The sequence below is a fragment of the Anopheles maculipalpis genome, chromosome 3RL, assembly GCF_943734695.1.
Source record: "Anopheles maculipalpis chromosome 3RL, idAnoMacuDA_375_x, whole genome shotgun sequence".
In the NCBI taxonomy this organism is placed as follows: domain Eukaryota; kingdom Metazoa; phylum Arthropoda; class Insecta; order Diptera; family Culicidae; genus Anopheles; species Anopheles maculipalpis.
The window spans coordinates 6,947,189-6,959,927 of NC_064872.1; the positions used below are offsets into that span (position 1 = coordinate 6,947,189).

The 12,739-nt window shown below is 42.6% G+C and overlaps 3 protein-coding genes across 3 annotated transcripts in view; 1 reads left to right on the forward strand and 2 right to left on the reverse strand.

Annotated features, from left to right (window-relative positions):
* LOC126564560 (probable cytochrome P450 6a14) overlaps positions 1–12,739 on the forward strand; it is a 282,624-nt gene that overhangs the window by 36,348 nt on the left and 233,537 nt on the right. The gene's annotated exons all lie outside the window — the stretch shown is intronic.
* LOC126564588 (cytochrome P450 6d3-like) lies at positions 5,709–7,356 on the reverse strand. The gene is made up of 2 exons (XM_050221666.1): positions 6,006–7,356; positions 5,709–5,934 (listed from the first exon to the last, which is right to left on the reverse strand). The coding sequence occupies exons 1-2, from the start codon at positions 7,321–7,323 to the stop codon at positions 5,774–5,776; spliced, it is 1,479 nt and encodes a 492-aa protein (XP_050077623.1). The 5' UTR covers positions 7,324–7,356; the 3' UTR covers positions 5,709–5,773.
* Positions 8,184–9,755, reverse strand: LOC126564583 (cytochrome P450 6d3-like). The gene is made up of 2 exons (XM_050221660.1): positions 8,420–9,755; positions 8,184–8,362 (listed from the first exon to the last, which is right to left on the reverse strand). The coding sequence occupies exons 1-2, from the start codon at positions 9,735–9,737 to the stop codon at positions 8,196–8,198; spliced, it is 1,485 nt and encodes a 494-aa protein (XP_050077617.1). The 5' UTR covers positions 9,738–9,755; the 3' UTR covers positions 8,184–8,195.

Genomic DNA, 12,739 nt, shown 5'->3' on the forward strand with positions numbered 1-12,739 from the left:
CTTGTTTTCCGTGCTTGCGTCCAAATCCTTGCAGGCAAACGATGTGAATAATAAAAGGTCCTTCTGCTGATGATTGTTATACTACGACGGTTGCTGGAAGAGAAGAAAACCCCGAAGGCCCAGGTAGCGTATGTCTTCGGTCCGATGGGGGACCAACCGCGCGCTTCCTCCTCAGGGACTGTGACGTCCATTTTAACCGACCGTTCACCTCTGGCAAAGTGAGTGCTGACCGGACGCGGGCTCGAATGTCTTTCGTCCACCACGCGAAACGCCTTGGGAAATGGCTTGGCTGGTGTGCAAGTGGGATGGAGTGACAATAAAAATTGATGGCAATTCGCCAACTTTTTTAATGGGAATAAGCTTTATCGTTGTTTTCATTTCGCCGTTCGGTGAACGAAGCGGAGCTCAAGCGAAGCCTTTCGGATTTAACTGGCGTCTAGAGAAAATGTTTTAAAGCTGTTTGTGTTGGTGCTTTATCCTTCACTGTTTATTGTTATGCTAGCTTTATATCGTAATTTGAATTTAGAGTTAAATTAGTTTAAATGGAAAATGGTCACAGGACGAACAGTGTTTTTATTATTAAATTAGTTTTCTTGGATGAAGCAATCGTATTGAAATTATGTTGTATGTTCAGGACATTCTAAATAATTGTAACCGCTTTTGGGAGAATTGTAATGTTTATTTCTTTTGTACTTGTTTTTATAAAGCGGATATTAACGTTAGCTATAAATGTTTATGTAACTTATCTATTAATTCACATTCCCACCGACAGTAGCCGCTTTATTAAAACACTGATAATGTGTTGCCTTGTGTTGCCTACTTTCAGGGATTAGTGTTTAAAAATTATTAAAAAAGGCACCATTTAACAGAAAAAACTATCGAACGTATAGAACAACAAAAAACTTTATCTATTGCGTTCCTTTTTATAAAAAAAATCATATCCCATTTCTCTACCCTGCCCAAACAAGCCGTTTCATCGCATGGCAACACAACTTGGCAAGCTTTCATCGTCGGCGCACGACAAAAGCCCGTTAAGCTGCCGGCGGTAATCATAGCCTGGGGAGAAAGACATATTCATCGAGAAATCGTGCAACTATAGGCACTCAATCATAAGGGATTAGGCATCCCGAGCCCGAAACCTGGCCTGGCCTGCTGCAGGCAATACGGCTACCAAATTTGTCATACGGCCACCGCCCTTACCTAACCGTATCCGACTGGGGAAGAGCGAAGAATCCTCCCGACGATACTTCTCCCACTCTTTGCCGGGTTTCCTTTACACACTCCCGCGCCCCCTCCCCGGAGGATAGTGATTATGAAAAGTTGGGCTTACGGGAAGTTCTGGGTAGGAGTGGTTGCCATGCTGACGATGCTGAAGGTTTTTGCTAATGATTAATTTTTCAAACGCTCTTGCTTCCCTTCCGAACCTACATAAGGTACATGGTGATAGCGTCGGTGGTCTATCTTTGGTTCTGGTTTTGCAGCGAAAGCTGCACGATCTTTGTTTCAACGTTGTCGAACATTTTATTCAGCACTCGTGTTAGCAAGGAGCATTTCTTCGTTGAATTGTTCAAATGGTTGGTTGAGGCTGTGGGGCAGGGATGGGGGAAGGGGTGAGAGGAAGGCGTGTTCCATACGACACGTTTCTTATGCATCGTTTCGAGCGGCAGGAGAAAACTTTCCTAGCACACACCGGCAGAGCTCATCGGGATGTTACAAGTTTGCAATAATAATGTACCAATGGGCAAGTCGCATTCGATTGTCTGGACATATTTCAATAAACTTAAGATCCATATCGTTAAAAAAGGATGACGGATCTGTGACTGCTTAAAATGATGGCTCTGAAGATTATTTCAAAATAAATTCATTAACAGGAAAACATTCCGAAAAATGAGAGCTAAATAATAAACGCAAGAAAACCGCGTACGGCGGCTCGACACTATCTAAAATAGTTAAATCATTGACAATGAAACAATTTTTTGAATTGCATTTCCTTGTGACAATTAAACATGTTTGAATTTTCTTTAGGCCAAACAAAATGATTCCATAGCTACAAAATATCCTTCAATATTATGACTATGTTATTCGCATCTCGTTTCCCACTGTTCTTATCGCAGTAATTTACCGTCACCAACGCACCACGCAAGACAAATTGTGTGCGTTCGTCAAGTAAATTATGTTTTATGAATGCGCCCCGGTTTTCCCTTAAAGCGACGACTGCTGACTAGTATTCCATGCGGAAGTAACTCGACATTAGTTGCTATCAGGCGACCCATTTCCGTTGTCCTGTGGGAGTGATTAGGACGGGTGCATTGCAATGGAACATCCCCGCTGTGCACACATGGCGTACCGGTTTTCACAATGCTGAGCACGGTGGCAAATAACAACATCGAAGTCAACGTCAATCCTCCTCACTGCTCCAACGCGCAAAGAACTCATGCTAATGAAGTCGGAAACATTTTCCCGGCACCATAATTAGCGTGCTTCGGGGGTGAAAAGCTCCAAGTATCCTTCGGGTTGTGGCTTATATTGCGAACGGTGTGAACAGGAAAATTCCCCCCCCCCCCCCCCCCCCCCCAAGAAGGGATGAGATGAGCTGCATTGGAGCGTTCGGTGAAAAGACATTCCGCACAGTGAGCGCGCGAAACTCGTTAAATAATTTTCCGTTACCTTTTTTTCTCGCTCCTATCAATCCATCATTCAGCTGGCTGGCGGGTGTACTGGTGTCGTGTTGCTTCGCATGAACGGTGTGGGAGAGTAAATACGGGAGGGGGAGCAAGAAGAACTCCCGAAACAACCAAACTGTGCTGTGAAGTTGAGCTGAAAACATACCAAACATGCCGACGGTGGTCGAGGAAGACGGGTGTGGCCCGACTTGCTAAGGTTAGGAAGGGAAATATTTCATTCTCTTCTCCTTTTGGGTGGAGATTTCCACTTTCTTGCCACGTAATAAAGGAGAGAGAGAGAGAGGAAAAAGCTTCACCATTAAGGCTGACGGCTCAATAACAGTTGTACATCTGCATTTAATATTACACCGATGTCTTCCAAGTGAAGATTTTCTTTTTAAATATTTTTTAGTTGTGTTTGTCGTTGTGTTCCTCCGCAGAAATTAAATTATATTTTATTTTCCACTTTTCATTGCCATTTACTGCTTTCCTGAAGCGTGACAAGAAAAGAAGGACAACGAACAAAAAAAGGTGAAGCCTTAAACGTTGCAGAAATATGCTTTGAACTTTGAAATCAACCAGTTAGCGGATACTTCATCAGTAGAATGTAATTTTTTTTTTTTTTTTGCAAAACCACCTTCCTCTTTACATGCCAACTCTCTGCGGTGATGGAGCATTGCAAGAGAAATACACGTGGAAGAAGTGAAAACCAAGGACGATGATTCAAAGGAGGAAATTTGAGCTCATTTAAAATTTATAGACCGATAACGCCAAACGGTTTCCGTTTCTTTTCTCACCTCACACTTCGCTTTTCCGTTTTGCGCTCTCCCTCTGTCTATTGCTGGTGCTTCCCAATGGGCAGTCAAGAAAAGTCCCATCCCGGTTCGATTTCCATCCAATCATAAACTGGCAGGAAGTTGTATCGTCCAGGCTAAGTTTTTTCTACTTTGATTTGGTTGTGTGTGAGAGAGTGAGTGCGATTTTTTTCTTTCTTGCCCCCTGTTTGGTCACAAAACGACCGGAAATGATCGATGAAAACGGAAAAGCCATATTACGAAGCTTCCAAGCACGGCCACGTTGAAACGCACTCCACATCCACGGAATGATAAGAGCTGTTTACGAAGCAGGAAATTTGACCTTCCGGCTTGAGAGAGGTTTAAAGAAAAACCGGCGAAAAAGGTGAGGAAAATTTTTATGAAAAATCGATCTTTGTTGAACATTTGTTTTAGATTGAATTTTGAAATGAATTATTTTTTTGGGAAGAAATCCTTTTTGATTTGAAAAATAGAATAACTTTCAGTAATTTGTCAAGCGGATAGCATACCTGCTAGGCTGAATTCAATTCAAATTATCGTGCGTATGGTAACGCTTTTTGAACGAGTATTAATGTTTTATTTATTTCGAACAAAAACCAATACGTTCATTTAAAGCCATAGGACTAAGTTTATGAGTAATGGAATCCAAAAATCTGGTAAACGAAATTTCAATAGCTTAGCAACTGAAAGGAAATCAATTCCCGTCAGCTTCATGACTATTCATCTTATCATTAACCTTCCTTAAAATCAATTTCGACGCACTAGAACCGACCAAGAGGATGATTTCAATATCACAGAACATGTGATCAAAATCCTGTGAAAATTGGGCGCGCATAAAAATAAAAGAAAATGCAATAAAACAATATTTTCTCTCCATTTCAAACGATCAGTAAACTAGGCCAATGTTGTATTAACCTTTCTACCCACAGCCTGGTGGGTACGCTTTGCCCGCCCCAAAACTTTTCTTCCGACTACCGAAAACCGAATCTCATTTTCCACCTACGTTAAAAATCATCCTTGCACCGATTGAATGGACACGATCGATGGGAGGTTCGGCCCGAAACCGGGATTGATTGACGGGACACACTTTCGGCCCGGGCGGCAAAACAGATTTGCTACTGACCTGTCATCCCAACACATCAAAAGAGACGTACACACATACAGAAATATACATAGCCACATAAACCCGGTCAGGAAAAAGGGATGTGACGTTTTCCTAGCGTACCCGAACGTAGCCCGTCGTCGTTTCATTGATGGGTTTTCGGGGGGTTTTTTGGACATGTTTGCTTAAATGAAGGAGATGTCCCAGATTTAGAGTAAAATTTCTTGTGGGTTGTTCTGGTTTGCTTAGGTTGTGGTAAGGTAATAGGGGCTTGGGTAAGCTTTTTTATCGCTTCGCTATAAGAAAAGGGCGATAGAATGGTAAAAATGCTAAATAAATTTAAATAAAATTATACTTGAGATTAAATAGCAACTACCTCATTGACAGTTCCAAATGTCTGGAAACATGAACACTCAATTCTATTGTGAGAACATTCCACCCAGTTTTGTCTACTGATAAATGCTATCTTTATACATTTAAAGACTCACACACTTTCAACACACAAGACGGATAATCGGCGTCTATAATTAATACTACTCAAAACCAACACAAACAACGGACCTCACGCCAATGACTTGTGGAAACTTCTCCAAGTGTGACAATGCAACTTTTGCGACAGTCAGGTTTCTGTCAAGTCATTTTTCGCATTTACACTATGTCACGCTCCCAGGGGCTGGTAAAATCTGGTCAATGGAGCAAGGGGGCCTGATAAGGGGCGTTATCAGTGTCTGGGCTGTTTTTGGCGGCATGAGTGAAAGGGAATGGGAGGGCACATTTCAAGTGTGAGAGGAAGATATCAATTTAAGACAAAAAAGAGCAATCTTTTCTTGTGCTAAGATAATAAACTTTTAAGATAAGGTTATGAGAAAAAATATATAACAGAAAATAGCAAATATTTTAATAAATTTAATTTGTTCATTTTAATTCAACAACCTTACTCTCGAAGCATTAGCTATCAAAGTGTAATGATTGATGGTGTGATATTATTTTAATTTAAGCTTACCATAGAGTAGAATTTTTTCTTAACATTGCACCTACAGTTATAGTACTTAGGTACTTTAGGGTTATTATTTAATTGACTCAGGTGTGTTGTGAATTAGATCGTCTTTTTATTGAAACAATATTCTTATACTAATTCGCAGTCTATATTTATAACCTTATCCTTATCTTATCACAATCAATGGAGAAGCGCTTCACTTCCTGTGCTCCACTCGCATCGGGAAACCTCCCTCGGGTGTGAGACCTACTGTTGCCGCTGCAAACTTCACTTTTGCTGGTGTGGTCGATTTGAAGTTGTACTTGGATAGCAACAGGACAAGACCAATCTTGGACACAAGAACACCTTGCCGAAGACCTGCAGCAATAGACGAGAAAGAGATGTTAGAATAGGAGCTTTTGTAAGAGCCAAACTATTGTCAAACTTACCAATGCAATTGCGTGGTCCAGCCCCGAACGGATAGTATGCATCTTGATCGTAATTCTTCGTGGCCTCATCGAACCTCTCTGGGGAGTAAAGTTCCGGATCTGGGAAGTACTTTTCATTCATACTGATGCTCAACAGTGGAATGATAACTTGAGTTCCTTTCTGAATTACGACATCGCTATCCGGTACCCGGTAATCAATCGTACACTCTCGATTCAATATCGGCAAGCCCGGATACTTCCTGAGCGTTTCCTTCAAGCAAAGGTCCAAATACTTCATCTCCTTGATGTTGTCGTACGTAATTTCGCCATTGTAGCGTTCCATCATCTCGTCTACTTCTTGCTGCAATTTCGCCATCGCTTCCGGATTGTGGGAAAGTTCGTGCAGCGTAAACGATATCGTTGCGGTAGACGTCTCCGCCCCGGCAATGTAGAACAGAAACACATTCGCAGCACACTGTTCGATGGAGAGCGCCTCCTCGGAGTTGGAGCCCGCCTCACGGCGCAAATCAATTAGCAGCTGAACGAAGTCTTTACGGGTGATCTGACTCTTCTCGCGATGATCGATCTGGTACGTGATGATGTCCATCACGAACTTGATTATCTCCGGGTTAAGTGAGGTAAGACCGGTAAGCTTCAGCAGCCCTGGGCAGATAAACACACCCGACGAGCGAAAGTTATCGACAAAGCTGCGACGCTGGTTCGTCGCACGCAGTGTCTTCAGGAACGGATCTTCCGAGTTGTGGATACAGTTCGCTTCGAATCCGAAGAACACGGAAGCAATGATGTCGAGCACGAACCGTGACGCAATGTCACGCATGTCCACGATCGATTTCTCGTCCGCCACTTTGTCCATCCGTTTGATCAGCTTGCCACCGACGTCCATTAGCGTGGGCAACATGTTACGCAGCTGACCCGAGGTGAAGGTTGGCGTTAGCTTCGCACGCAAGTTCTTCCAGCGCTGGCCCGCTAGGGCGAACAGATTGGCCGAGAAGGGATCACGCTGTTCGTTACAGTACACGCCGCGATCGTGAAAGTTCTGGAAGTCGTTCACCATGATACGTTTGGCTAGGTGTGGATCACGGATGAGGATAGCGGGCCGGAAGAACAGGTACAGGCCCAGCAAACGGTCCGATGACCGGTGGTAAAGGTTGTTGATGGCGATTCCGAATGATTCCTTCTTTTCCGCAACGGTGCGTATATTGCCGTAAGGAATCTCCGGCTTCAGGTGTGGCAGTCCATGCCGTTCCCAGTGGGAATAAATGTACCGCAGCACCAGGAACAATACGGCAGCAAAAAGCGCAAGCGTATAAACAAACATTATGTCACAGTGTGCACGGCACAGCACGGTGGGTAAATAAAACTTAGCGGAGCGCTGATTGTGACCGAGACGATTTCAACCAAGGCCACAGAACAGAGTAAACCTTCTCGCAGCTTGCCGGCCGCCTTTTATAGCATAGCCAAATTGAACCACCCCCCAAAACCGGTTTGCGCGTGGTCGTGTGCCTTAAGGGATGTTTTGATCGTTTATGCTGGTGTATATGACTGAAAGCAACAATAGTAAGCATTCGTATGTATTGGTGATGTTGTCGAGGTTGTGCTTCCAAAAAATGTAATCTAATGCGCGTGGCGGCAGTGACGCTCTACTCTGGAAGATTCGATCACTCTCATAGGATGATTTGAATGTAGAGGTGTGTTTGTAAACAACATCAGACCGGTTTGATGATGCTTACAGTGTGTTGCATTAAATTTCAAGTGAGGTAAAATTGATATTAATATATTACTAAATTAATACTTTAATATTAAAGCTCCAACGTAGGATTGAAGGTGGATGGAATTGCAATCATGCCTTATTAAATCCCAACGTATTTTTATTCAAATTTAGACCAGCTTTTTAGGTAAAACGTCATCATTTATCTTCTAAGGATGTAAAAAATGTTTGGCAGTAACCATCACCGAACATAAATAATACGTATTGTTTCACATTTGTTATTGTAGAACCAAATAGAAGGTACCGGGCTTCACACGATAGGACTGGAATTCTATTCACTTGTGGTCCGTTTTTCCTTGGAGAGGATTACCAATACAACTATGTGGTAGTTGCATGTTTAGTGTAAGCCATTACAAGAAGAACAATCTGTTCTAGCATATCAGTTTTGTCAGGTTTTCATAGTCATATCACAGTTAAAGTTATTATTGTCGTGTCCGTTTTTCAATCTTCATTGGAAGTCCTCCTTTCGGTGCTAGTGTGACAGTGACCGGTTCAAAGCTAAGCTTTCGCGGTATCGTAGTGGAGAAGTTAAATTTGGACAACATCAACACTAGAGCAATCTTAGAGAGAAGAAGCCCTTGTCGTAGACCTGAAAAGATTTCAATTTTAGAACCTCAAACGTTTCAGACATGCCTGATTCACCTACCGATACAATTACGTGGTCCAGCCCCGAACGGATAGTATGCATCTTGATCGTAGTTCTTCGTGGCGTCATCGAATCTCTCCGGGGAATAGAGTTCCGGGTTCGGGAAGTACTTCTCATTCATACTGATCCCTAGTAGAGGAATAATCATTTGTGTCCCTTTGCGAATGACAATATCACTGTCCGGCACACGATAGTCCAGCGTACACTCTCGATTCAGAACAGCAAGTGCAGGATACATTCGAAGCGTTTCCTTGATACACAAATCCAAATACTTCAACTCGCTAATGTTGTCATACGTGATCTCCCCCTTGTGTCGTTCCATCATCTCATCAATCTCGTGCTGAAGTTTTTCCATCACTTCCGGGTGATGTGTGAGCTCGTGCAGTGTGAAGGTGATCGCACCCGTTGAGGTGTCGGCACCAGCACCATAAAACAGAAACACATTCGCAGCACACTGTGCATCGGACAGTGATTCCTCCGCATTGTTTCCCGCTTTCCGGCGAAGATCGGTTAGAATCTGGATGAAATCTCGCCTTGTAACTTGCCCCGTTTCACGCTGATGTAGATGCGAGCTGATAACTTCCATCGTAAACTTCTTCATCGGGGGAGCGAGTGCGCTAATGCCGGTAAACTTGAGCAATCCTGGGCACAGAAACACACCAGTAGATCGGATGTTGTTGAGGAAGCTATCCGGATTGTTTAGATCCCGTAGCGCTACGCGGAAGGCATCATCGGGATCGTGCAGACAGTTGGCTTCGAAGCCGAAAAACACGGATGCAACTACGTCTAGCACGTATCGGGACACAATGTCACGCATATTCACAATCTGCTTATCCGTGGCCAAGCTCTCGAGGTAATGCTGAAGCTTGTTGCCCACCTCCAGAAACGTTGGAAGCATGTTTCGAAGTTGTCCGGATGTGAAGGTTGGTGTCAGCTTTCCTCGCAGGCTTTTCCAACGTTGTCCCGGCAGGGCGAACAGGTTAGCTGACATTGGATCGCCATGTTCGTTGCAATAAACGCCACGATCATGGAAATGTTGGAAATCGTTCACCATAATGCGTTTCGCCAGATGGGCATCGCGTACTAGAATAGCCGGACGGAAGAACAGGTACACTCCAACAAGCCGTTCCGATGACTGATCGTACAGATTGTTGATGGCCACATTGAGTGATTCTTTCTTTTCGGCCAGTATGCGGAGATTTCCGTACGGTATCTCGGGCTTTAGATTGGGTAATCCATGTCGATCCCAGTACGAATAGACGTACTTGAGCGCTAGAAACACAATTCCCACCAGCAGCCCTATACTGTAAAGGATCATGTTGAACTGGGAACTGGGACTTGTACTACCAGCTCCCTCAACGAAACAAACTATCGCAAAACTAGTTCTCTTCCCTTTTATACTACTGCGATGTGGCGTGTAAATATTTAGAAACGCATCAGCACCACTAGCCAACCCTATCGGAGCCCCATCAGTTCCCGTATCAACCGGTTTACATGCGATGTGCCCAACCAAGACAAATATTTCGCTGTCCAGACGATAGTGTGTGCAACCGTTTTCGTGACGATAGAACCCATCATCCTTCCTTCGGTACGTTTGTTAGGACGGGTTCGATGGTGAGCTGAACAAGAGCAACTAAGGCAGCTAATATCAGGTACAGGTCGATCGCATGATGAAGGAAATTTTCGAATTGTCATTGTTATTATTTTGATTTATGTCTGGATGGTGGTTATTTACATGCGTATGCCGTTATGATTAACCCTTCTACTTCTTGGGAGGTGCTAGGGTTAGCATGGGAATAAGAACTGGTTAATTTAGTGGGAGTTTATTTTCAGATTAGATTGTTTACTGAAATGACAAAGAATTACATATTAGCAGTCACAACATACGTCAACGTTGTCACACATTTGCATGCTGTGCCCTTTTAAATTACTAAATTTTCTATTATTGATTTGACTTAAATCAAACTAAGACCAGTCCTGTTTCACAGTGGTGTATTGATTTCAAATAAAAATCATAAACAAACACTCTGTTATGGTTTTATTGCTTGATAAGCTGTAAAGTATCCCGCAAAGGATTACTAATGTTTGAAGATTTTCAAATCTGTCACGTGACCCTGTCCTCTTCCAAAAACTAGCACCAGAGAATTGGTGTTGGTAGGTCAGTTTGAAATGTGTTGATTACTCATCCACTGCATCAACGACCTAGCGTAATGAAGCGATAAGGGGTCTAGGCTTTGAGTGTCATTTAGGTTGATTGTTATTATAGATTGGTTTGTTGAACGGCGAGGTCCGGTGGTAGAGACGAGAGTGGTTTCAGTCTTCACACGGCGTGATTAGGGTTCAAATCCCTTCCAAGTCGCTCCTCTGAGGGTTTTGAAGACTGAAGACTTGAATATCCAACTACCAGGTATCAATAGTATTCTAGTATAAACCATTAGACGGCCGACATTACCCTACAGGTCGTTTAGCCAAGGAAGACAAGATGTATAAATAGTTTAAATAGGTTACAATATTGGTATGTTATTCGATAAATAATTTATCATCTTCAAAGAAGAGCAAAATACAATGTAAGTTAACAAAAGTGTCCAAACGAGAAACGTTTTTCGGTATAAATATTTTTTTATCTTTCGAATCCTAATTTGAATAACATGTCCTTGACCTAAAAATCGTTCGAAATGATGTCGATTTAATAATTGTAAATTATGTAAGTCAATTGTAAGAAAAATATTGTTCCATAGAAAAGTTTATTTTATGTATTGATTGACACTTTTGAGCTTCACAACAAGTCGCATTGGTGTGACAGTAATGAGCTATCGATTGATCCTTAAATTCGGTTGAATTAAACACAATAAATGTATTCAAGTTGTGTGTAGTTAACCTCAAGCTTGTGGCTGTAATATACATGTTTCTCGTTAATACGCGTCAAATACCAGCAACATGTTTACATGTGGGACGACTTTCAACGGAAAATCAGCTTCTACGGGGAAACCTTTAATCGTTCCATAGGTAGTTATTCCTCACATATAAACAGTGCATAATTATTTGGAATTAATGGAACAGCTGTTAACAGCTAATCTTGGAAGCGGAATTGCCGATCAAATGTGGAACATAAACGTGATAGTTTCCTGAATCGCAGAAGCATTAAGATAGTTATCGATTTTAACGATTAGAATTTATTCCTATTTCGGACTAAAACACTAAACTTCACAAAAGGGGCGTCAAAATGTCACGACTTGTAGCTTTTGTTTCAACTTTATAAACGACTCTTAAAGTCTGATTAGAAATTCAATCCTGCGAACATATTTTTATCAGTTTAAACCACGCCAACCGACGTCAGTAGAACGTTTCTCGAGCGCACTCATCGAACGGCCTGCAGTTTAGTGTCAATTTCTCACAGATGCCGCTAGGGTCGTTTATCATGGCTGCAATGGACGATGTGTGCGGCCTAGGTGTGAGACACAGGTTCACAGTAGTTCACCGCCAAAGCTTCCCTGCACGTCATTGCTTACTGGTGCTAACGGGTGACACCGTCTGTTGATGGGGTTGATGATTGATGGGATGGGAGATCGGTTGGGTGGTGGTTGACGTCTGTGCGAGCATTCAATTGCCTGTCGCGCCACGGTGGAGGCAACGATGGAAACAAAACAAGTATTCTTGTGATGGAGGGCCAGGAGGGAGGACTAGGTAAACATCTTCTACCATTCATTGATAGGCATATCTGGTACAGTGGTGGAAATAATTTTAAAACTGAATCATATCGAATGACAGTAATTTGAAATATTTGCAAATGAAATCTTGTTTGTAAATTTAAAATTGTTGTAAAAATTTTTAGAAATTTAAAAATATTTGCTTAATGCAACTACCGGCAAATTTGGTCACGCACTGTCGTTCTTAGGCGTTCACGTATCATGCACATTGATCTACAACAAGCAAGGGCCTGCTTGTTTCTGGTCACGAATGCGTAAAGGGGCGAATTGTAGAAGAGCCATACATGCACACACACACACACACACACACACACACACACACACACACACACACTCAGCTTGTTACGGCGTTTATCTTGGTACCAACGATGTGCGCCTCCCTCGATGCGCCGGTCTCGCGTATGCGTGTTGGCCGTGCGAGCAGGTTATTTATATGTTCGTTGATAATTTAATTAAAGTTCGGTTTTTTTTTGTTTTTCCTTCTCTGCCGTTTACTTTGGCTCTTCCGTATGTGCCAACACCGACTGGCCAAGCCGATCGGCGAAAATAGGCCGTGTATGTTTTCGTTTTCCGTTCATGTAGCGGTTTCAGATTTGATTAAGATTAGCGTTGT